Below are 23498 nucleotides of genomic sequence, written 5' to 3' on the forward strand. Positions count from 1 at the left end.
CCCGGGCTCCTTTCTCAGGATAGCACTGACACCCTCCGCTGCAGTCCCTTCCCCCACAGGGCACATCATACTTTTTCACACCCTGAGAAGATAAAAGGAGAAAAGAAAATGGTTAAATAATTTCAACTACAACTCACAGTAGAAGTAGAATTCGTTTCAAAGGTCATCTGAAGAAAAAAGCTGCATTTATTAAGCACCTACTGTAACAGATGTACTTTAAGTGTAGATGGGGCGGGTGGGGCACACTGGACCCGTACTCTATACATGTTATATTTTATGTACAATACTGGAAATGGGAGAGGGATCTGGTTACAGAGCTTTTATAATAGCACTACAGTCAGTGATCTTGAGGAGCTTCAAACTTAATGAAGGAAGGAATGAAAAAAAGCATTTAAGTGCCTACTATGTGTCAAGCACCAGTGTTAAATGCTTTACAGATATTCTCTCATTTGATCCTCTCAACAACCCTGGGAGGTAGCTGCTATTATCATCCCCATTTTACAGCTGAGGAAACTGAGGCAAACAGAGGTTAAGTGATTTGACCAAGGTCACCCAACTCCTTCTTCCATGAAGTTTACCCTTTTTCTTTCTAAAATTAATTGACTCTGTATATTCACTAGGACCTAAGACAATGCTCTGCATATACTAGATGCTTAATAAATCTTTGCAGTATTTGTTATATTACTATTAAACTTTAGAGTGAGACAATTTTTTATTTCAGAAAATTTAGCAGGATAAAAGTGCAAGATTATAAAAACTACTAATAGCTTTCTCAAACTCTTTGATAGATTGTTATTAATTGAAAAGCTTGGTCTGACCATTTCATTAGGACTTCATAAGACTGTTTCATCAAAAATGAATTTTAGAACTATGTAACTATTCATAGATGCTATTACACTTCAGGAAAATTATATATGGAACAAAGAAAATTACAAAATTATTAAATTAAATAAATACATATTATGTTACCTTCCTGTGCTCAATACTGGAAGTATAAAAATAAAAATGACATAGTCTCTGCCTTTGAGAAGCTTAATATCAAATAAGAGGAATACGATATTTACACAGATAAGAATGCTATAAGGTATGTTAAGGTAAAGAAGAGGCACAGAGAAAGAATTATGGAGGAGAGAAAGGAAAGGTTGGTAAGGAATCAGCATTTAGTTTCATGGAGGAATTCAAATTAGGTTGTAGAGGAGGAGCTCAGAATTGTAGATCTGGAGTTAGAAGGGACTTGAAGCATCAGTGAGTTTACTTCACTCCTCAATTTTACAGATGAGGAAACCGAGGCCCATAGGAGTTTAGTGAGATGAAGACTTCAAAAGTTAAAACCAGGGAGGAAGGTAAGGGGAATACATTTCAGGCACAGGAAATGCCTGCCCAAATGTTCAATGATAGGAAAAGACAGGATAAAATCAAATCAAATAAAGCTAAATAGATAAGTTATTGTCAGACTGAGGAGCCCTAAATGCTATGGTAAGGAAGTTATATTTTATCCTCATTATTTTGAGTTATAGGGATAACATGATCAGATCTGAGATTTAAAGCAATAATTTGGGGGCATCATGAAAGACAGATTGCACAGAAGAAAGACTGGAGGCCAGAGGACCAATTGGGAAGCTATTACAATGGCAGCAGGATGAAGGAGGGGTGGAATGCTGATATGGTAGCTATTACCAGGTACAAGCAATAGGACTTGGCAACTCAACATATGAGACAATGAAGACTCAAATAGTACATTGAGGTTTCAAGTCTGAGTGACTCAGAAATGGTAGCGTCATCCAAAGAAGTAAAGAAGCCAAGAAGAGAAGATCTTCAGGAAAGAATGAGTTCATATCTGGGTATTTAGAGTTTGATGTGCCAACTGAATATCCAAATAGATAACTAGCAGGGAATTAGAAATCTGGCACTGGAACTCAGGGGAGATATTAGATCTAAATGTGCAAGCTTAGAAATGATATTGTTTTCAGTCATTTCAATCATGTCTGACTTTCTGCGACCCCATCTGGTGTTTTCTTGGTGAAGATACTAGAGTCATTTGTCTTTTTTTTTTTTCCTTTAGCTCAAACTGAGGCCAATAGGCTTAAGTGACTTGTCCACGGTCACATGGCTAGTGTCTGAAGCAGTATTTGGACTTGGGTCCTCCAGACTCCAGGGCCAGTGCTCTATCCACTGTACCACTTAGCTGCCCAATTAGAAATTATTATAGGCAAGAGTGGCTAGCAGGCGGTGTAGTGAATAGAGCACTGGCCCTGGAGTCAGGAGGACCTGAGTTCAATCCAGCCTCAGACACAAAACACACACAAAAACTAGCCGTGTGACCTTGGGCAAGTCACTTAACACCAATTGCCCTACCTTCCCCCCTCCAAAAAAAGCCCCCCCAAAATTACTATAGGATCATAGATTTAGAACTAAAAGGCAACTTAGAGATTATCTCGTCCTACTCTCATTTTATAAAGGAGGAAACTGAGGCCCCAAGAGCTTGAAGGAATCTGTTCTAGATCACAAAGTTACTAAGAATCTGCGAAAGGATTTATTTATTTATTTAGCGTTTTGGAGGGCAATTGGGGTTAAGTGACTTGCCCAAGGTCACATGGCTAGTTTTTGTGTTAAGTATATGAGGCCAGATTTGAACTCACGTCCTCTTGACTCCAGGGCCAGTGCTCTATTCACTGCACCACCTAGCCACTCCTAATAAAGGATTTAAACCCTTTTAGGGCTCTACCATGTTATTTCCAAGTAATCTACTCAGGGGTGATCACTGAAGTCAAGGGAGGTGATGAGACTGCCAAGCAATAAGATGAAGAAAAAGAGGGGGGACAGTTAATGATAGTGCCTTTGGGGGACACTTAAACTTAAGGAATGTAGAGCAAAAGAGAATGAAGAAAGGTCAAACAGGTAAGCCTCTGCCATAAAAGCCAAGGCTGTCAATAGCTGCAAATACTTCAGGAAGGTCAAGTAAGATAAAGAGTGAGAAAAGGCCAATAGATTTGGCAATTAAATGGTCCCTGGTGACCTTGGGGAGAGTATTTCAATAAAGTAGCAGGAATGGTAATCCTCTAACTTAAATCCTGGGTTCTTCTCTTAACTACCAATGAATACAGACTTCAACAGAAGTATTCTGTCCTCTCTAGGAACACATAAATGCATATGTCAATTTGTCCAGGAGCCAGGATCAATGAGAAGCTCCCTGAGGTATGATAATAGGCCTCAGAGACAGGAAGACTTGGGCTGTGTGACTCTGGAGTAAGTCAAGTCCCCCAAGCTTTCTGAGTTTTGCTGACTGGATTCCGTGATCTCTAAGTCTCCTCCAGCTCTATGTCTGACTTTACGAGCCTACGAGGCATTACTAAATGATGCTGGGAAATGAGGACAAGGAGCCAGCTCAGGAGGCATGATTCATGAGGAGAGCTAGAAGGACAGAAACCTGTTATAAGACTGGGGGATTTCAGAGTTCCGTAATGAGGTGGTCAAGTATGGTAACACTGAATTCCTGTGGGTGACTGAGGTACTGCGGAGGGGGTGGTCCTAGGAGCTGAGGTCGGGGAGCAACTGAGAAGCCAGGAAGTTAACAGGATCATGAATAAAAACTAACAGTTATACATGGTGCCTACCAAAGACTTAATGATCACTAATAATGGAAATAATGATACCTTGTTAGCTATTAAAGCTTAAAATGGCACTGTCTTCAGGAACAACATGTATAATATCAGTGTGTATTGACCTCCCAGGCTTCAAGTCCCCACTAAAATCCCACATTCTACAGGAAACTTTCCCTAACCCTTCTTAATGCCAGTACTTTCCCTCTTTTAATGATTTCCTATTTATTCTCTACATAGCTTGCTTTGTATATATTTGTCTGCATGTTGGTTCCTATTAGATTATAAACTCCTTGAGGGCAGGGAATGTCCTGTCTTTTTTGTATGTCCCCAGTGCTTAACACACTGGCTAGAATAATACATGTTCATTGAATGAATGAATAAATGAATGATCCTCAAAGTAATCCTATGGCATAGGTGCTATGAGTATTATTATGATTGCAAGTAGATCCTGATTAGTTCAAACCATGAATCCGGAGAAGTGGTTGCATGTATTCAAATCTTCACTATTCTGTCTTCTTTCCTCCAGAGTCTTTTAAAGATATTCACTGACACCGTGTTCAACTAATTACTCATATTTATAGGACACTTTATGGTTTACAAATTGCACAATAACCCCAGCACAATTATGATCCCATATTTACAGACAAGGAAATTGAGGCTCAAGGGGTTGAGACATGCCTGTAGTGTGGCTCAAACTCAGATCTTTTCATTTCAAACCCAGTTCTCCTTCCATTACACCACATTGCCTCTCATGGGTTCCATGGTTAAGATCTTCTGTCTGGTTTTCATGATAGTGTGTATGCCAGGATAGTTTCACTCCCAGGCATATGCTGAATGTCTGGAAGTCCTGTAGTCTCCACAACAATTTGTGTTTTGTATTGTTTCTATCTACACTACTGCTTGATGGCCAATAAACTTTGGGCCAAAAACATATGGCCTTAGTTTATCTAAGGTCCAAATAATAGTTCAAAATTTTTGCAGAGATGACAAATTCCTTTCCTTTGCTAACAGTTTTCTGCTTAGATACCTCACAGGATGTTTTTTATTTTCCTTTTCTTATAATAACATTGCATCTACTCCAGGATCTGATATATCAAATGTTCTCATGAAAAATTTTGGAAAGCCCAAGGCTTTTCAAATGGGGATGGCTTTAATTCCAAAATGCAGAACAAACCTAGCAATATACTGCTATTTGATCTGATTTGGTTCTTGTTTATACAAATTTGTCATTTTATGACAGTTTCAATCTTTTCCCAAAAGCCTTATTTATTCCCGGCTTCCTCTTCCCTGTACTTAACCATTTTATAGATTGTATACCAAATGTTTACCTTCTGGGAGTCTAACTAGGAATTTTTCACTTTAAGCACAGCTGCATTAAGGACTATGTTTAACATCAATGCACACACAAGATAGCCTAAGTATTCAACATTCCATCTAAATTGCGGAATCACAGAGCTAGGAGCCTGAGACCTACCCAGATCAAACGCCCTCTCTAAAACTCCCCACACAAGTGGTCCTTTGACCTTTTCTTGAAGACTCTAGTGAGGGAGAACCTCCTACCTCCCAAGGTAGACCATTCCAAATATGTTATCTACATATTCTGTGGCAAATAACTCTAGTTGACTTAATAAGTTATTTATCAGTCTTTGAAAAGAAACAAGTGAATTTCCCAGGTACAAGGGTAAAACATTAACAGGGTGTTAAGAAATACCACTATTTTACAAATAATGTGCTGTGGTATGATTGCAAGCTATTTTATTCTTGAATACCTTGTACAAGTGATTTCACTGATGTCCATACTCTATTGACGCATATTGCAATACCTCCAATACTTCATGAGCTGCTATCACTGAAAAATTCATCACTTGGGCAACCTTTGGGTGATTATTCTCTCCACATCTGCATCTAACTAGACTAGAGTCCGGACAGCAACAAAAACCAACCACAGTCTGATAATGGGATCCTGCTCTAAGCCTTTAAGAAAGCCAGGCCCATGCCTCTATCCATAACAAAGCAGCAGTTGAAATGAAAGATTCTTAGGATTTTTTGATAGGTCCATTTTGGATTCCTCTAGGAGTGAGTCAACAAGTAATCCATAACTTCTTCTGAATCTGGTCTTTTCTCTAAAGAATGAGCTTGCGGTAAGGTCTTATAATCCTTCCTCTGCTGAGATAGCATGTGCTACCTATGTGGTGTCACAGAACAAACACTAAACGGGGAAGTAAGAGGACAGGGCTACAAGTGGATTGATATTGCCCTCAAGACCTCTCACCAATGTGAGCATTAATCACCTTCTGAAAACGAAGAACACATTTGTCTTCTTTTGTACTGAACCAAATTTCAGTGGATAAACACAGCTGTCAAATAAAGAATGGATGATTCCTTGTCAGTCTTGTGTAGATGGGGTTTATACTTGGGTGTGGAGTTGGACTGACCTTTACGGTCCCTTCAGCATCTTATGATTCTACAGCCGCTTAAGGAACTGAACAAACTGATTTTATTCAGTTTTCTAGACATCCTCCATCTTGTCATTACATAGAGATAAGAATGGTATTTCCCACTCATCTCCTAGAAGGCACTTGTTTGGGAAACTGTATCATTCTCTGTTCAATTTAAATTGTAGGGTTTCATCTATATACATTATGGTGAGCATAGGAAAAAACATGAAATTAGTGATGTGCAATAACAAATGTGAGAAAATCCTAACATTCCTGGCTTTTCCCTTTTCATAACAAGTGTTCAACCAGAGAAATTTTGCCCTGCCTAGGAACACACAAATACATAGGTCAAGTTACCCAGGGGTAAAGGCAAGGACTGCTGAGAGGAATAGGCATTACTTGGGTTGCAGCTTAAATGATTTTCAAGCTTGATAAACACACAGTGATCATGTGGTAAAATAATTCCTCTGGTCTGCCAGTGGGAGTGGCTCATCTAATCACACAATCATTGGCAAAGAGTTCCCTTTAAGAAACTTTTATGGCCTAGCTGGTAATTGGCATCCTGGAGAATGGTGATGAGAGAATACTGTTAAAGAAATTGCTGACCATCTCTCTCTTCAACAATTTTCCTAACTTTTTACTGATGGAGCAAAGAACAGGGCTACCTGTTGGTCTTTTTGTATTATTTAAGATATATTTTCCAATCTCCCGCTAACATTTCTGCTTTTCCATGGTGATGACCCACCGTATCTGCTAGCTTCCTTCAGACCTTGAACTTTCTACTGTCTTTTAAACAGAGCACTTAAACTTGCCAACACATGTATCTACTAGGTTATGCTAATCCTCATTAGGCTAACCTTATTTTTGTTCTACAACCTTCTCCCAATTGAAAAGAGGGGTCATGAAGACAAAAAGTATATTACAGAGTTTTACATGTTTTACCATTAAATTTTAAATGAGATACTGAGAAGAGGGAGACAACAGGAATGACAAGGAGTCATACAAATGATACATGTGATTTACACAAATGATAAATTTAAGACTGAGCTACAGAGAAGGTATGAAACTGAACTGGTTCAGGTAATGCTTTCCAAAAGTCTAACCTGCATATGTGGATTACTGCAGATTATTTACAGAAGTTTCAATGAAACTCAGGGAACTAGTTTAAAAGATTAATCTACAAAGTGCGCTCCTAGTTGAGAATACAGAATCTAATTGTCTTAAATGAAATTTCTCTAAATGGCATTTTATGAATGTACTAATTAGTAATCAGATGTAGGTTTACATTTCATTAGTCAACAACTGTTGTCTATTAAAATTCTTTATAAAAATTAACTTTCTGTAAAATGAAGTGGTTTGGTTAAAAGCTACCAAATATGCACATCAGTCATCTAGTGTTGAAAGACATAAACTACATGGACAATATGGTATATGACAATATGACATATACCATGGACACTGAAATATGTACAGGTGTGTGTATGTGTATAGACACACACATATGCAGATGCACAAAGCAAACACAGAAAATAACAGTGATTATTTTATCATAAAAGAATTTCTGACTCACTTGTAATTTTTTTTTTGCTTTTTGGAGGGCAATTGGGGTTAAGTGACTTGCCCAAGGTCACACAGCTACTTTTTATGTTAACTGTCTGAGGCTGAATTTGAACTCAGGTCCTCCTGACTCCAGGGCCAGTGTTCTATTCACTGTGCCACCTAGCCACTCCGAAAGTCTTATGCTCTACTGACTGAGCTAGCCGGGAGACCTCACTTGTAATTTTACGAAGTGTTCTTGCTTTAAAAGATCTAATTCACTCAGTTTCTCTCGTATACTTAAATCCAAGTTATCTTGAATTTTAATAGTGTAACACTGCAGTAAGACTTTTGGGACACCTTGGACATTGTTAATTCACCACTTTGGTTCTTTGATCTGCAAAATTTGTTTCTCAGTGTTCTTTAATTAAAATTAAAGGACGTTTCCTCTTTTTTTGTACATATTGTCAGATGCTAAGAACACTATGAATTCCTAGTGGACCTCACTAATTGGAAATGGTATATGTGATAACTTATTTCAATTACTGAGACACTTATCCCCATCTTAATCATTCATTTCAAAGTTGCATCTCAGGAGTATGACATAGCCTTACACAGAGTAGGCAGGCAATCAATATTTGTGAAACAGAATTGAACCTCAATCAAATCTTTCCACCTGCTGGAAGCAGGATAAAGTGGATAAGCTGTACTCTAGAACTAGTTAGACCCTCTGCATTTCCATGGGAACTATATTGCTTTTGTGTGGAAGTTTGTATGAATCTCAGATGGAAAATTAAAATAAAAAAATGAAATATGCTTATGAGTTTTGGTCATTCTCTGGGCAACAATGGAGGCCAATGATACTGTATTTGGGTTGCACCTTGTGCTATAATCCACCACAGGGAGAATTTTTTTTTCTCTTTTGCAAGTAGACTTAGGAAAGGGGCCGAATGTGTCTGCAGAGGCTGTAATGGCTTTCCTAGTCTCTATGGTCTCGTTATCATGTTTGACCTTCTTTTAGCAATGTTTATGGAATATCCAATTGACACACATTTATTAAGAGTATATTATGTGATAGGAATCGGCAACATAAATATTAAAGATAAAACCCAAATAAACAACCTCTAGAATGTTAGTTACATAGAAAGTAAAATGTTATGAGGCAAAGGAGAACTTACATTTAAGGAGGGACATATTGTTTTCAGTTGAAGGCTTAATGGAGGAGCTGGCATTTGGGCTGGGACGTGAAGGAAGAGAAAGGCTTCACTGGGGGTTGGAAGGAAATGAGAAGGGGCCATACTCCAGGCTGAAAGTATGGTGTGTCTGGAAAGACTTAGTCCGTCAGCTACTGTGACATTCCTGGTCAGTAGAAATTCAACTACTCTGTGATAGTAGTTGATCTCTAGACAATCTGCACAAACTAAAGCTTAAATCAATTTCAGCAGCTTTCATCTATATTTCTGTGGAACAATTGCTTGTGGGGCTTCTAAGAGAAAAATTGGTTTCTGGGAAATCATAATTCATCTAATAACCCATATTTTTTCTCATGCAATTTTCCTCCTCTCCTATTTTGTAAAAGAAATTTCACTTTGGAGAGCTATGGATACTGATGGATCACTGATACTGAATTCTAAAATTCTCAGACCTTCTTACAACTTTAGAATGTACAGCTGACAAAACTATTTTTCTAGAGCTAATCGTCTCATTTTTCCTGTGGGATCTTTCTCCTCTCATTGCTAGAGGGATTCTTTATTTCCATTTGGTTTCAATTAAATATCCTTGGTTGGGCAAAGGAATAATGGTCCTTAGAGATTTCCTCCTCCTTCTCCTCCAAAATAGAATATATTAGCTTTACTTCCTGTTCCTTCTTCTCTATAGCATCTGATGCTTGAGGTCCTGCCTTCTTATTTTGGCCTAGGGTTACCACTAAACATTTTTCTCAGTTCCCATAACCTTTGCCTCTATGATTAAAGAGGTGATATCACTAGAGGGTTCTACTAAGCCCCCTTCTTGATCTTTGCCACTGGAGAGTTCCATGGTGCACAGATGGTTTTTGATTAGAACTCAATGTATTTGGCCATAACTGAAAAATTTAAGTAGGTGTGAGTAAATCAGAGGAGGCTTTAGTGTATAAAATAATTAAGAAGACTTTATCCTTTAAGTATATACTATTATACCATTGCTGTAATGACCTATTTGTCTTCTGACAATCTTGATCATTTGAGAGAGATGGTGACATTGTAAAAACTAGAAAATAACCAAATGTACCTTGGGTTAACTTAGAATTTGGGATGATGAATTTAAATATGAGAACACATCATGAAGTAGGCTAAGGAGTGATGTACAAGTTAGTGTGCTTGACTCTAGACCCCCATAACCTTATTACACACAGGGACTTGTCCAATGAATTGTGTTTAATAACATTAAACATAATCAAAAGGGATATGCAAATTACTATTAAACATCCAAAAACAGAAGAGTTTACTTCTGAATGAAGTTGAGGGGCACTGGTTCAGCAAAGGCTTCACAGACAGGTAGCATTTTGATTTTTTCTAAAAAAATGGGCAGGATTTCAAGAGACAAAGTGAGAAGGGCATCATCAGTTCTCTTGGGGCATTGAATCACAGTCATGTACTCTGATCCTCGTGGCTGGAGCCCCATACTACTTGCTACCAGGTGTCCCTGAAATCCACTGTCTGCCTGCCTTGATATTATTCGCCTATGGTCTTCTGTCATACTCTCCCAACAATGTGCTCAACTTTCATCCATCTGCCTGCCAAGACAGATGCCTGTTGCTTATTGCTGGATTTCCCTGATGCCAGCTGCCCATATTTTTGGATTTCCTTTTGTTGCATGCAGCTGGAAAATTTCCAGATCAATTGCTCCATCGGAGTGGGAAACCCTGACCAAGTCCCTGTTCTGACTCATTAAAGACACTTGATTGTTAGTTTTAAAAATTAAACTTTAATGAATTATATTACAGGGAAAAATTATGATTCATCTTAACCAAATAAAAATGGATAAATTTCAGAAGAATCAAGAAAAAGTAAATCATGATTTTCCTATTAGCATCAGGGAGGAGTTTTCTGATAACCACTTAAAAATAAGGTTAGGGCCTTCTTAGGTGGCATAGTGGATAAAGTGCTGGGTCTGGAGCCAGGAAGACTCATTTCTGTGAGTTCAAATCTATCCTCAGACACTATCTATGTGACCCTGGGCAAGGCACTTAACTTTGTTTGCCTTAGTTTCCACATCTGTAAAATGAGCTAGAGAAGGAAATGGCAAACCACTCTAATATCTTTACCAAGAAAACTCCAAATGGGGTCGTGAAGAGTTGGACATGACTCAACAACAAAAATACATGTATCTATTTAGGATTCTAATTATCGTTAATGTCATGACCAAGATGGCATATTTCATTTCCATATGATGTTTACTTTGTGTCCTCCAGACTGCTTATGTGATCTCAGACCACATTTTGCATAAAAGACTAACATTTCCTTGTTTTGGAAAGCCTTCTTGGAACTTTTGGCTTCCCAAGGATGGCTAACAACAATAGACCAACCATGTGCAAATGGGCAGAGTGTACATATATATATACCCAATTTCACCACAAATTCTATCTGCTCTGTAGTCTGATATAGCTAGATGACTACGAAGCTAATCTGCAAAATACAAGTCCTGTTACCCCCAAACCGAGCAAAATCAGCCAAAGTGGGGAAAAAGAGCCTGTGAAGAACTAAGCAAGAGATTTTGCTAAACCAGAGAATCCTGAGTGTTTATAGATGACATTACAAGAATGATAGTGAATAGATACGAAATATAAATGAGCCATTGTTGTCAGCAGCAACAGTAGAACTTTCACATTTGGAGAAGCAAGCTTCTTACAGGTGATTTTCATCTTTACAATTTCAATGTTGACCAAGCAGCAAATGTTATATAGATACAGGTGTATTTATTGATGATTGATTTCAGGAGAGGATGTAGCCAGATGGAGAAAAGTAAAATTTTCAGTGAACCAAAGAATCTAAGAATGAAGGCATCTTCTGAGTCCATCCAGACCAAGCCCTGCCGGAGTTAGAACCCTCTCTAAAAGATACATGGCAAGTGGTCTTATAGTCTTCATGTAAAAATGAGAGAGAATGACAAGCAGGATGATTTCATCAAAACCTGGAAAGATTTACATGAACTGATGCAAAATGAAGGGAACAAAACCAGGAGAATATTATAAACAGTGATGGCAATATTGTACAATGAGGAACTGTTAATGACAGCTATTCTCAGCAATACAATGATCCAAGATAATCCCAAAGGTCTAATGACGAAGCATACTATCTGCTTCCAGAGAAAGAAATAAAATTGTTTGAATACAGATGGAAGCATGCTAGTTTTTACTTACTTTCATTCTTTTTCTTTTATTTGAATCTTCTTATAGAAAATTACCATTATGAAAATGTTTCATGTGATTGCACATGTAAAACCTATATCTGATTTCTTACTGCCTCAGGGAGAGAGGAGGGGAAAAAGGGACAGAATCTGGAACTCAAAACATAAAAAAAAAGTTTAAAAATTGTTTTAACATGTAATTTGGGAAAAATAAAATAGATTAAAAACTAAAAAAAAGTGGGAGAGAGAACTCATTACTTCTTGAAGCTTTCCTTTGAATTTATATGAATTTAATTATTAGGATGTTTCTCCTTTCATCAAACCTAAATATGACTTTTTTTTTTAATAAAAGACTATTAAATGTGTATGTCCAGAAAGGGAGGTGGGCTGGTCATGGTGAAAGAATGAGAGACAACAAATGGACAATGTATGTGGTCCTTCCTCTTCCCATTTCCTTTGAGGAAACTGTATTGCTCTAGTTCATGTACCAGACAAAACAAATGTCAAAGTTTCAATATTTGTAAATAACTATGTAATCTTAAGTAATTTTAAATGGGTAGTAGAAATCAGCAGGGAGTGGCTTTCCAAAAAAGTGTCTACTGAAAACAAAAGGAAATCTAGTAAGATCCAGTTAGTTTTAAAAGTAAGATACAGGGGCGGCTGGGTGGGGCAGTGAGTCAAGCGCCGCCCCCTGAGTCGGGAGGACCTGAGTTTGCTTCCGCCCTTAGACACTCAACACACACACTCACAAAACTAGCCGTGTAACCTTGGGCAAGTTACTTAACCCCAATTGCCCTCCAAAAAACGGCAAAAAAAAAAAAAAAAGTAAGGTATAGGTTGAGCCAAGAATTTTGAACTTTTCTCTACAAATAAAGGACCACTAAAATTGGTCATCTTTAGTGAGTAAGATCCTGACCAAATAGAAGAAGGCTGGGAAAAGAGAAGCTGAAAAACTAGACCAGAATAGTGAATTCTGTGAGGGATCTGGGTATTTTCCTTTACCATCTCCTAGAGCTTGTAGGCCTCCTTTCAATAAGCGCTCCATCTATTCTATTGCTAGCAAATAATTTCCTCCTTTTCCTCTTACAACAGCAATTCAGGATTGCTATATGTTTTGCTACACTCCCAGTCACTGATCCCCAGCCAGCTCCTCTGCCCTCTTCTCCCAAAATGTCCTTTGGAACCTCCATTTTATCTTGTAAAAAATTGTCCTTCCTTCTATGCTTCCTTCCTGTCACACCTTCCATCTCTTTGTACTCACAGAGATTTAGCTCCCATTAAAAGAAATCATATAGCTGGCTACCAAGGGCAGCACCAGGTTATCTTCTCTTAAGCCCCAACCAATGTGGATGAGAGGAAGCGTAAGCCTTGTTCTTTCACTGGTACTTTCAGACCCTTCTTCTGCTGCCATCATTCATTAACTTCTCCTTTTTTTATTTTTGCTTTTTTGGAGGGCCTTTGGGGTTAAGTGACTTGCCCAAGGTCACATGGCTAGTAAGTGTGAAGTGTCTGAGGCTGGATTTTAACTCAGGTCCTCCTGACCCCAGGGCTGGTGGTGTTGTGTTCACTGTGCCACCTAGCATCCCCCAAACCTCCCCTCCTTTGAGGTTTACTCTGTTGATACCACTTTGTTCATGATGCTGTAATAGCGATCTACCAGCCTCTAGATCACTCTCTTCCTTAGGGAGTTCAGAACCGGAATCACAGTTTTTCTCTCTAACCCAATGTTTACCCCTATGCTGAGTGCTGACAATATATATTTCATTATTTTTTCAAAAATAAATTACTATGTAGCTACTATGTTCCAAACACTGTGCTAGGCAATGGGGTTATAATGACAAAAATGAACTTTCCTACCCTCAAGTAATTTACATTCTACTGATGGTAGGGAATGAAGCAAATTGACACAAAATTGGTCAGTCAATCAATTAGTAAGTATTAAGTGTCTACTATGTGCCAAGCAGTGTGTAAGGCTCTGGGAGTATTTGCACAAAGAATGAAACATTTCCTACACTCAATGAAATTATACAATGATGTGTTTTTAAGCAACCTTCCAAGAGTAATAGAAATCAGCAGGAGTGGCTTTTGAAATTAAAATGTCTACTGGTGACTGGAAAAGAAATGGGGAATTTATATTCTAATAAGGGTGGGATAAGGTAAATAAAAATATATCTGTGAAATCAATACCAATTAATGTATTTTGGGAAGGAGGGGTGTGTGGTGTGTAGGAGGCAGCATTTGGGCTGAGACTTGAAGGAGAGGATTTGGCAGAGGTGAGGAAGGGGTCCCTTCCAAGCATGAGGGGCAGTCCGTGCAAAAGCATGGATACAGGATGTGCCCTCAAACAAGTTGCTCTCTCATTTCCTCAGTGTCAATGAGCTATCTATTTCACCTCAGCCACCTGTGGGTGGCTGAATAAAAATTAGTCACATCTTAGATATTATCTTCATCCACAGCTATGCTACCTCTGATCCTGAACTTGGAAATTCCCTTCTTTGAGGTAAGAGCAGGGTCTAGTAAAGTTTTTTATTTTTACGGATGGAGAATACTTGGGTAGGTTTGAAGGCAGTAGAGAAGGGACCAGTTGATTGGGAGAGGTTGGAAATTCAAAAGAGAGGGGATGATTGAAATTACAATCTACTGTAGAAGATGGGAGGGGAGAGGATCAAGGGCACATGCAAAGGACAAGGAGCGGGGCTTTGGCACATAGATGGGTCATCCCAATATTAAAGACTGGTGGAAAGAAAAACATAGTGGCAGATAATATCAAGAGATTTTGAGATGAAGGGGAAAAGAAGGAGCTCACGTTGAATGATTTAATTGTTTTCATAGAGTAAAAGACAAGATCCTCACCTGAAGTGGGGTGGAGAGGGGGAGAGAGGGAGAGGATGTGGGAGGCTTGATGAAAGAAAGTTCAGAAAAGCTTTTGTAGAAATGTAGAGAGAATAATTTTGAGAGAAATGTAGAGAAGAATAAAAGGATTGTCTTGTCGTGGTAAGGCTCCAGATGAAATTGTATAATGAATTTGGAATGTATCCATTCAAGAGGGCTGTGATTTCCTCTATGTCTATGCAGCAGTACATGTGTAGAAGACGAGGAGTTGGATGGTGGGAGTAATCCAAAGTTCTAGGTGTTTTATCTGAAGGGAAGGTTAGATGATAAATGATTGAGGTAGTTTAAGAAGAACAATCTGAGAGGTCAGTGGCAGGAAAATTAAGAGTCTACTCTGGTAATCAGCATTTGAATTGTTTGGTGACTAACCCAACATGGTGGCAGTTGTAGTGGAGGAGAAGGGACAAATTCCAGTGACAAAATGGTCTGAGAAAAAGCAATCTTCTTTAAAGAAGTAAATATAACATTTGACCCATATGTTTAATGAGTTGTATGTCTAGGGCTAGTCCCTATTTTCCAACTGGCAACTAACTATATAAAATGTATTTGCTATAAATACGTGATAATTTCTTGCTTGACTAGCTTGTAGAAGACATTAGCTCCCAGGTGCAAAGTGGGATGAAATTGGACAAAGGGTTTCTTGGTTGGATTTGTGTGCGGGAAGCCCTGGAGCTCTAACTGAATCTTGGCATCATGAAATTTAAAGAGTAAAATACATTTCTTCACACAGACCTTAAACTTAGTCCCAAATCTTAACTCAATCTCATTACTCTATGTCTAGCCCTTGAGTAGCCTCAGGGCATGTGGGTTATCTATCTGCATGAGGGCTTTCTCTTCACTGTGGTTCAGACTAGTTCATGGACACCAAACTAAAGCTATTGAGTTTGTACTCGGTGAACATGCCAATCAATACAAGTGATTAATAAAGACTTCAAGGCATATTGTAGAAAAAGGTGTGGGAGAGTATGATATAGTGATGAGAGTATTAGATTTGTAATCTTAGAACAATGGTTCAGAGAGCACCTGTGTCTCTTATTATCTGTGTGATCTGGGGCAATTTATACCTCAGTTTAGTCATAGGGAGCATAGTAGAGTGCTGGGTCTGGAGTCAGGAAGGCTCACCTTGAGTGTGACTCTGGGCAAGTCATTTAACCATGTTTGCCTCAGTTTCCTCATCTGTAAAATGAGCTGGAGAAGGGAATGGCAAATGCTTTGCCAAGAAAATCCCAAATGGGATCACAAAGAGTCAGACGTGACTGAAACGACTGAACAACAACAGCACCAACCACAACAATGAAGGGGTTGGATTAGATGGCCTTCTGGAATCCTTTCTAGCTCTCAACCTATGATTGTATGATCTTTGCTTTCTTCTGAACACTTCCTCATTCTGTTGCTCTTAAACAGTGTTTAATCCTGTTCTGAGCTAGTAAACCAGTGTTTCTGGGCTTTTTTTTTTAATGCCAAGAATGAGATGTGACTTGGATACCTTCAGAACCAACTGGCAACTAATTATACAAGATGTATTTGCTATAAATATGTGATTTCTTGCTTGACTAGATTGTAGAAGACATTAGCTCCCAGGTGCAAAGTGGGATGAAATTGGACAAAGGGTTTCTTGGTTGAATTTGTGTGTGGGAATCCTACCCCTGGAGCTCTAACTGAATCTTGGCATCATGAAATTAAAAGAGTAAAATACATCTCTTCACACAGGCCTTAAACTCATTGTAGACTTTAGAATCTGGATCACTGGCATGATTTCTTATATTCTCCCATTCTTAGGGAAATAGAAAACATCTGCTCTTCTAAGCATAGTGGGGAAGAAGATTTTCCATCTGCCCTTTTCCACACTATCTCCTTGAATTTGCACATGAACTTGGTATAAAACTCATTCCAAAGAAGAATTACTTCCCTAGGTCCCATGGCCTCTATGACTGCCAGCAAAACAGCTTCGCTATGCCACTTTAAATGTGGGACCATAACATGTCAAAGTAGGGATCAGTGATAGCAGCTGCGAGACTAGGAGGGTGTCTCCTCACATATGCTGTTGGCCCTCGTTCCTCTTTCAGAAATCCAGCATGGTTTCATATTGCCATGGTATAGCCCTGCTATATGGTCATACAGGGAAAGGGATGTCATTTTTTTTCTTTTGGAACCCCTTTCTGCTGTGAAAACCTGTGGAGCAAACTCACTAAAACTCTGACATCTTGCTTTCCATCCTAAAATATAGAAAAATGGGCTGTAAAAATTCTTCCAAATTTTATCCTGTATGTTTATGACATTATAAAACAGACTATAGTGATAGTTTCCAGGTCAGTAAGCGACACTAAAATGTATTTCCTTTCTGGATGCTGATTCCTGTTGATGTTGATTGGAATTATACATTTATAATGCAGAAGGGAATAAACCCATCGATGTTAGACTTTTCTGCTGATGCTGATGTAGTTTAAAATGTATATTAAGCTAATGAATGAAAAAAAATAGCTAGTTATGAATGAACTCCATGCATAAAAAATGAGTGTAACATAATCAAATTTATATGAGAATACAAGAACAAAACTCATCTGTCCTGAAACAAAGAATATTCTGTCCTCTACTAATTCCAAGAAACTTCTTGTCCCAAGGCAGTCTTTTTTTTTTATGCCAATATACCTCTAGCCAACAAAAGGCGATTATTTAAAGTTTTACAGATTTTGACACTGGAACTTCCCCATAGCTTCCTAACCCAAATCTCCTATAAATGGTAATGCTAAATAACCCATTCTAATTGACATATGAGGTAAACTAAAAAAAAAAATAAACAACAACACCAAAAGACTGTGAGCAGTTTTTCCTATTTAACATGAAAAGATCCACACATCAATGACTTCCATAAATGTCCTGTGAAACCATACTTTCTAGAATTATCCCTTTAATCCAACTAACAGGCCAAGAGAAGAGAGAGCCAAGTTGTGAACAAGGTACCTAGCAGAATTCTATTAGTTTATCAAAACAGGAAATATAAGCCATTTCCTCACACTCAGCTTTAAAAATGAAGGAAATAATTCAAACATGGTATTAATAATACCAAGTATACATAGAAGGAAATGCATATCTTTCTCATTTCACACAGCAATATGCTCTTCCTGATAAAATCTATGGCTATTTAGTTCATTTATTTCAGCAATATATGCAGGAGACCCTAGAATAAATATATCCATTAGGGTATGTCCTAGAAGAAAAGCGAGCACTCCTTTGAGATAAATAAATTTTTCCAGGATAACACTTTGTGTTCTATAAGAATTCATTTACTTTAGTCAGGTGAATACTTGAGAAACACACTCCTCCCAGCTCACCATAGCAACAGACATAACTAGGAGGCATTATGTTTGAGGTATTCTCATATATCTCATCTGACTCATCAAAAGAAAGATGCATATTTTTATAATTCCATATTTAATTTTTTTTGCAAGCAACTACTGGTTAACTTTACCATCTTCAATTCTTCTTTAGGCAATGTGTGACAGGGAACAGTAGTGATTTCCAAATTGATAAAGAAAAACATATTGTTTCTATAAAAACATTAATTGTCACCCTGTGAAGAGCTGTGCTGTAACAGGACAGAGCTGTCTAGGAAAACTGGGGAAAAGAGACTGACTGGTTAGACAGGGTGTGTGCAGGTAGGTAGGCCCTACAAGTCAGACCAATGGATAATTCAAGTGTTTTTAGTGAAGAGAGAGGAATAGACAGGTACTGATGGCTTACACAATTCCATAGAAGTCAGTTAACAGAAATCAGGAAATTACACTAGAAAGGGAAACAAAGTCAGGACACGGGTCCAGAGCAGAGAGTCGCAGTTAAAAAAAAGATTCAGTATCTGGATAAACATCTGAATTACAGGTTTAGGAGCACTGGGAGTAAGAATGACCTTTTATGAATGAACTGAATTCATAGCTTTCTGCGATAAAAGATCAATATGTATTTCTAATCAATTTGTGGAGACATGCAAGCAAACCTGGAAATAGTTGACACACATTCTCTGTACTGGCCATTTCTTTTACTATTTAGTGAAAAACTTTTCTCATAAAAAAATCTGGAATAATTATTTTAGTATTAATGAAAGAAAGAATATTTCCCCTGCCATTATGAGAAAAGCAATCAGGTTTTGCCAATTGTTTACAGAGGTCAGGATTGTTGCAAGTTGGTGGCAGACTGCGGAATTGATGCCATGATCATTATCAGTATGAAGAAATATAGTTATATATGCTTATGTAAATTTACTTATGAATATATACATATATGGGATATATAACAGCATATTTCCCAATTTCCAACAAAGTAATTCATTACTTTTAAAACATCATCATACCAGTAAAAGTAAACTATTAATTTGTGTAGGTGATATGCATAATGAGTTACACACCAAAGGTGAGAAAATGGATCAGAACCTGGGTAGTTTTATGAGCTGACCAGTGCACAAGTAGCAGATCAAAGTAAGAAGGGGGCTGAAACTAGGCAACGAATCAGAAGGGCAGATACTAGGCACCAGACACAAGCCGACTATAAAAATGAGTGGCAACTTTTAAACCTTTAAGCATTTAAGAAACTTCCTGTCTGAAATGCCAGCTGCTTCAAGTTTCAAGGATTCATTTTTAGTGGTGCCTCATATTTGCTGGCCTTACTGCCTTGCCCGGTTCCTAAACCACTGCATTGCTTTAGACATATGCTCTTTGGATGCCTATTACAAACAGAATACCAACTTTCAAGTCATCTCAAAATTCAGACAATGTTTTAGAAATTATTTACACACACAAACATATGCTATATTATGTATGTGTGTATATACATATGTGTTTATATGCATATCTATTTAAAACAACCTATATCTCACTTAGACATGGTTGTGTATATGTGTGAGTATGTATGTATTTCGACAATCAAATTCTATTTAGAACAGGATTTTACTTTGTTCTAAAGTTGTTCTTTAATTATTTCCTGCTTGGGATTCCCAAGGCCTTGAGATGGAATTAAAACATGGACTTGCTTATGTCAAGTGACAATTAATTCTTTTTCTTTCCAGATGTTTTGAAAACATTAAGTTCAGTTTTGCATGAAAATTCCTTCATTTCAGATCGAGTTCTGATCCTCCCTTTTACCAGGTTCCAAAATTCTGATGCTTCTTTCTTGACATAACTTTCTATGTACATTTCTTCCTTTGCTCCCCTACCACAACTGGTAGACCTTGATTATTATCTCTTGGATAGACTACTACAAATTTATCTTCATTATACCTCTCTCTCCCTGTAATGTTAATAGAATAGGAAGATCTTCCACATCCATTAATAGGCCTAACACCTGGCACCTGAGTCACATGGAGCCTGCAGTCACATGGAACTCAGAGTGGGAGGAGCTTGCCCAAGGGAGGGAGGGAGACAGAGAGAGAGAGAGAGAGAGAGAGAGAGAGAGAGAGAGAGACAGACAGACAGACAGACAGACAGACAGACAGACAGAGACAGAGACAGAGAGAGAGAGACAGAGACAGAGACAGAGAGACAGAGAGAGAGAGAGACAGAGAGAGAGAAGCAAGTTGTCAGTGGGCAGAGGGAGGAATGTGCCTAGGGGAACTTGTTTTTGTGGGGAGGCCTGACAGAAAGAAGGCTTGGTATGTCAGTGCTTTCTGGGTTAGTAATAAGTACCCTGTTAAATCTTACCTCCTGGTATTCTAATGATATTTCAAATAAATATTTTGGTTTTGCCTTTGGGGAAGGGAGTTTATTATATTTTATGAATATACCCTGGAAATATGCATGCATATTCATAGTGGCTGCTATGGGTATCACATTGGCATTATTCTCTCTCCCTCTCTCTTGCTCTTCTTTACCTATATCCCCTTCTAATTCATGCCACAATTGTAGTCACTTTTAGCATCTGTAATTGTCAATGAATGGCATGACCCCTACTATTCTAATGATTCCATCCAAGGATCCTTATTTAATGCTTCTCCAGAGTGTTATATATTTTTAAAATTTTATTTCTCTTTTTTATATCTCATCTCATTCCACCCATTCCCTGATGGATTTCGGGTAAATCTACTTTAATTTCATTGGTTAAAACATTCTACCTCTGAACCTTCTTCAATGTATTGCCATGGTTCTGGAGAAATCTATTTTTACTTGTTTTATTGATTCAAACTCTCTATTGTATTTCAAATGATTCCCCAAATTTTACTTTCCTGAATGAGATCTATTTTCAGAGATGGCCATTATGTTGATTTGCTTTGTTTGACTGCAACTATTTTTTTTTACTGAGGATTGTGAATTAGTGAATAGGAATAGAGATCCTCCCACCCCCAAAAGAGTATTAATAAAACTTGAAAAAAACACAAAAGAAAATATGTTCAGAAGGGGACCCATTAACATTACATTTAATATATACTTAAAATGCTAAAATGAATTTAAAAGAAATTCATAGTTTATATAACAGCGGATAGAGTGCTAGATGTAGAGTTAGGAAGACCTAGGATCAAATCCTGCCTTAGATACTTAATAGCTTGTGATTCTGGGCAAGTCATTTAACCTGACTGCCTCAGTCTTCTTATTTGGTAAAATTTGGTTAATAATTACATAGTTGTGAAGATGGAATGAGATAATATTTGTAAAGTACTTTATGGATTTTAAATGCTAGCTATTATTTTATATGAAAATATATGCTTCTTGATGATTAAGTTCAGAATAAAAAATAAACTAAAATAAAAATGAAAGGACTCACTTGCTCCACAAAGCCTCCTAAGACATCTGAATTATCTTGGTAAAATTCTAAAGATGACCTGGCAGGATAAGATACCAGACACTGAGGTCCTTTCTTGGGAGTAAACTGCCAAGCATTCAAACTCTACTGCAGAGATCCCAACTCTGATGGGCTGGCCATGTTGTTCAAATGCCAAATTTTTGCTTGCCTAAAAGTCTATTTACAGAGAACTCACATAGGGCAAGTGCTCATATGGTGGCCAGAAGAAGAGAAAAAAAGGACATTGTCAAGGTTTCTTAAGAAGTTTGAAATCCATTGCATGACATGGGAAGTACTGGTAAAGGACCATCCAGCATGGCATGCCCTCCTCAGAGAAAGTACTGTGTTCTATGAACAAAGCAGAAGTAGTTCAAAAGAAACTCAACATGCACAAATTTAGAGAATCCATCCCAAATGTTCACATGACTATATGTGCCCTACCTGTGGTAAAGTATTCCAAGGCTTGTGTTGGTCTGATCAGCCACAGTGATGTATCTTAATTCTGACACAGTGATGTCATTTTGGTCCTTTCTGGGAATGAAGGATGACAACCGACCAAGTCACAAGTAAGAGACAGGCGTTGTTTTAGAAGATTTTGGAGGACAATGGGATGAATAGTTCACCTTTCCTATCCTCAAAGCATTTATAATGTATTAGAGGAGATATGACACGTACACAAAACCCCCTAAAAATTCAGTGAAGAAAGAGATAAACACTCCAAAAGAAGTACAAAAAAGACGCTAGTTTAGGCAGATCACTTCTATGTAGCTTCCTCGAGGAAGATGGCATTGGAGGGAACTTTTAAGGATGCACAGATTTTCAACAGGTGGAATTTGGTAGAAGAAAATCCTGGCCTGAGCAAACAAAAACTCATGCTTACGCAGCCTTGTAAAAGTTTACAAAGAGCTTTATTCCCAACAAGTATCCCTTTAAAGAAATTAAGACAAGTACTATTATCATTATTCCTATCTTGCAAATGAGGAAAATGATGCTTAACAAATCTGGACTAAACATCAGAGCTGGGATTTAAAGCAAGGTTTCCTAGGTGCAGTGTCCTCTTTACTACCCCAGAGAGGAGGGGTTGTCACAATGCACATGTGTGTTAATACATACATAGCAAGAATAAATATGAGTAATCATTTGGTTAAAACATAGGGCATGTATAGCGGGAATAGAGGAAGAGAAGAATGTTTTTTTAAAGGTCAGATTTAGAACTTACTCAGGAGATGTAGAATTCCCACAGGTACTTGAATCTGTTATCCTTAACCTTTCTTTCACTCTGGTGGCTATATTTAGCTAAATGATTGAAAAAGAAGGCTAGTCCTCACTGTTTATACATGTATCATGTTAATATTTCAATTGTACTCTCTCTATTCTTTTTATATGTATATCCACAACAGTGTATCTGTCAAGGATAACATACTCCTAGAAAACAGAGATCAGGCCTATGTAATTCTCTTTCTACAGTGTGTAACACAGCCAAATTTTATTAAGTAATTGCTTAATAAAAATGCCTTTAGAGTTAACAACATTACATTCACCTGAATGAAGAGAGGAGGCTGGAACAGATGATTTTGAAGAATAGTCTGGTGCAAGCCTATGACCTAATGACTGGTTTTTAAATGAAAAAAAAAAGTTTGGCTTTGATGACATTTTTTCTCATGAATCATCCTTCTCTCTTCCAAACCTCCCTTCTCGTCCCTACCCCCTACCCTACCCATCTAATTGGAGATGGGGGAATCTAGTTCTGCCCATCTTTTGCTTTTCTTTAAAAAACACTAGCAAGAATTGACTGAATTCCACAAAGGGATGAAAATATACTTCATATAATTCCTAAGTGATTGGGTAAGTTTTATTTTTGCTTTACTTCTCCTAAAATGGT

At 37.8% G+C, this 23498-nt stretch overlaps 1 protein-coding gene across 2 annotated transcripts in view; it reads right to left on the reverse strand.

Moving 5' to 3' along the window:
• The window catches only part of COL4A2 (collagen type IV alpha 2 chain), a 301862-nt gene that overhangs the window by 206893 nt on the left and 71471 nt on the right, over nt 1-23498 (reverse strand). For both annotated transcript variants that reach the window (XM_069094108.1, XM_069094110.1), the window contains exon 4: nt 2-82. In XM_069094108.1, the coding sequence (XP_068950209.1) occupies nt 2-82 (81 nt within the window). The remainder of the gene's footprint in view (nt 1; nt 83-23498) is intronic.

Source organism: Petaurus breviceps, unplaced genomic scaffold (assembly GCF_028583685.1).
Source record: "Petaurus breviceps papuanus isolate PSGF00001 unplaced genomic scaffold, PetGlider_PUasm1.0 214, whole genome shotgun sequence".
NCBI lineage: Eukaryota > Metazoa > Chordata > Mammalia > Diprotodontia > Petauridae > Petaurus > Petaurus breviceps.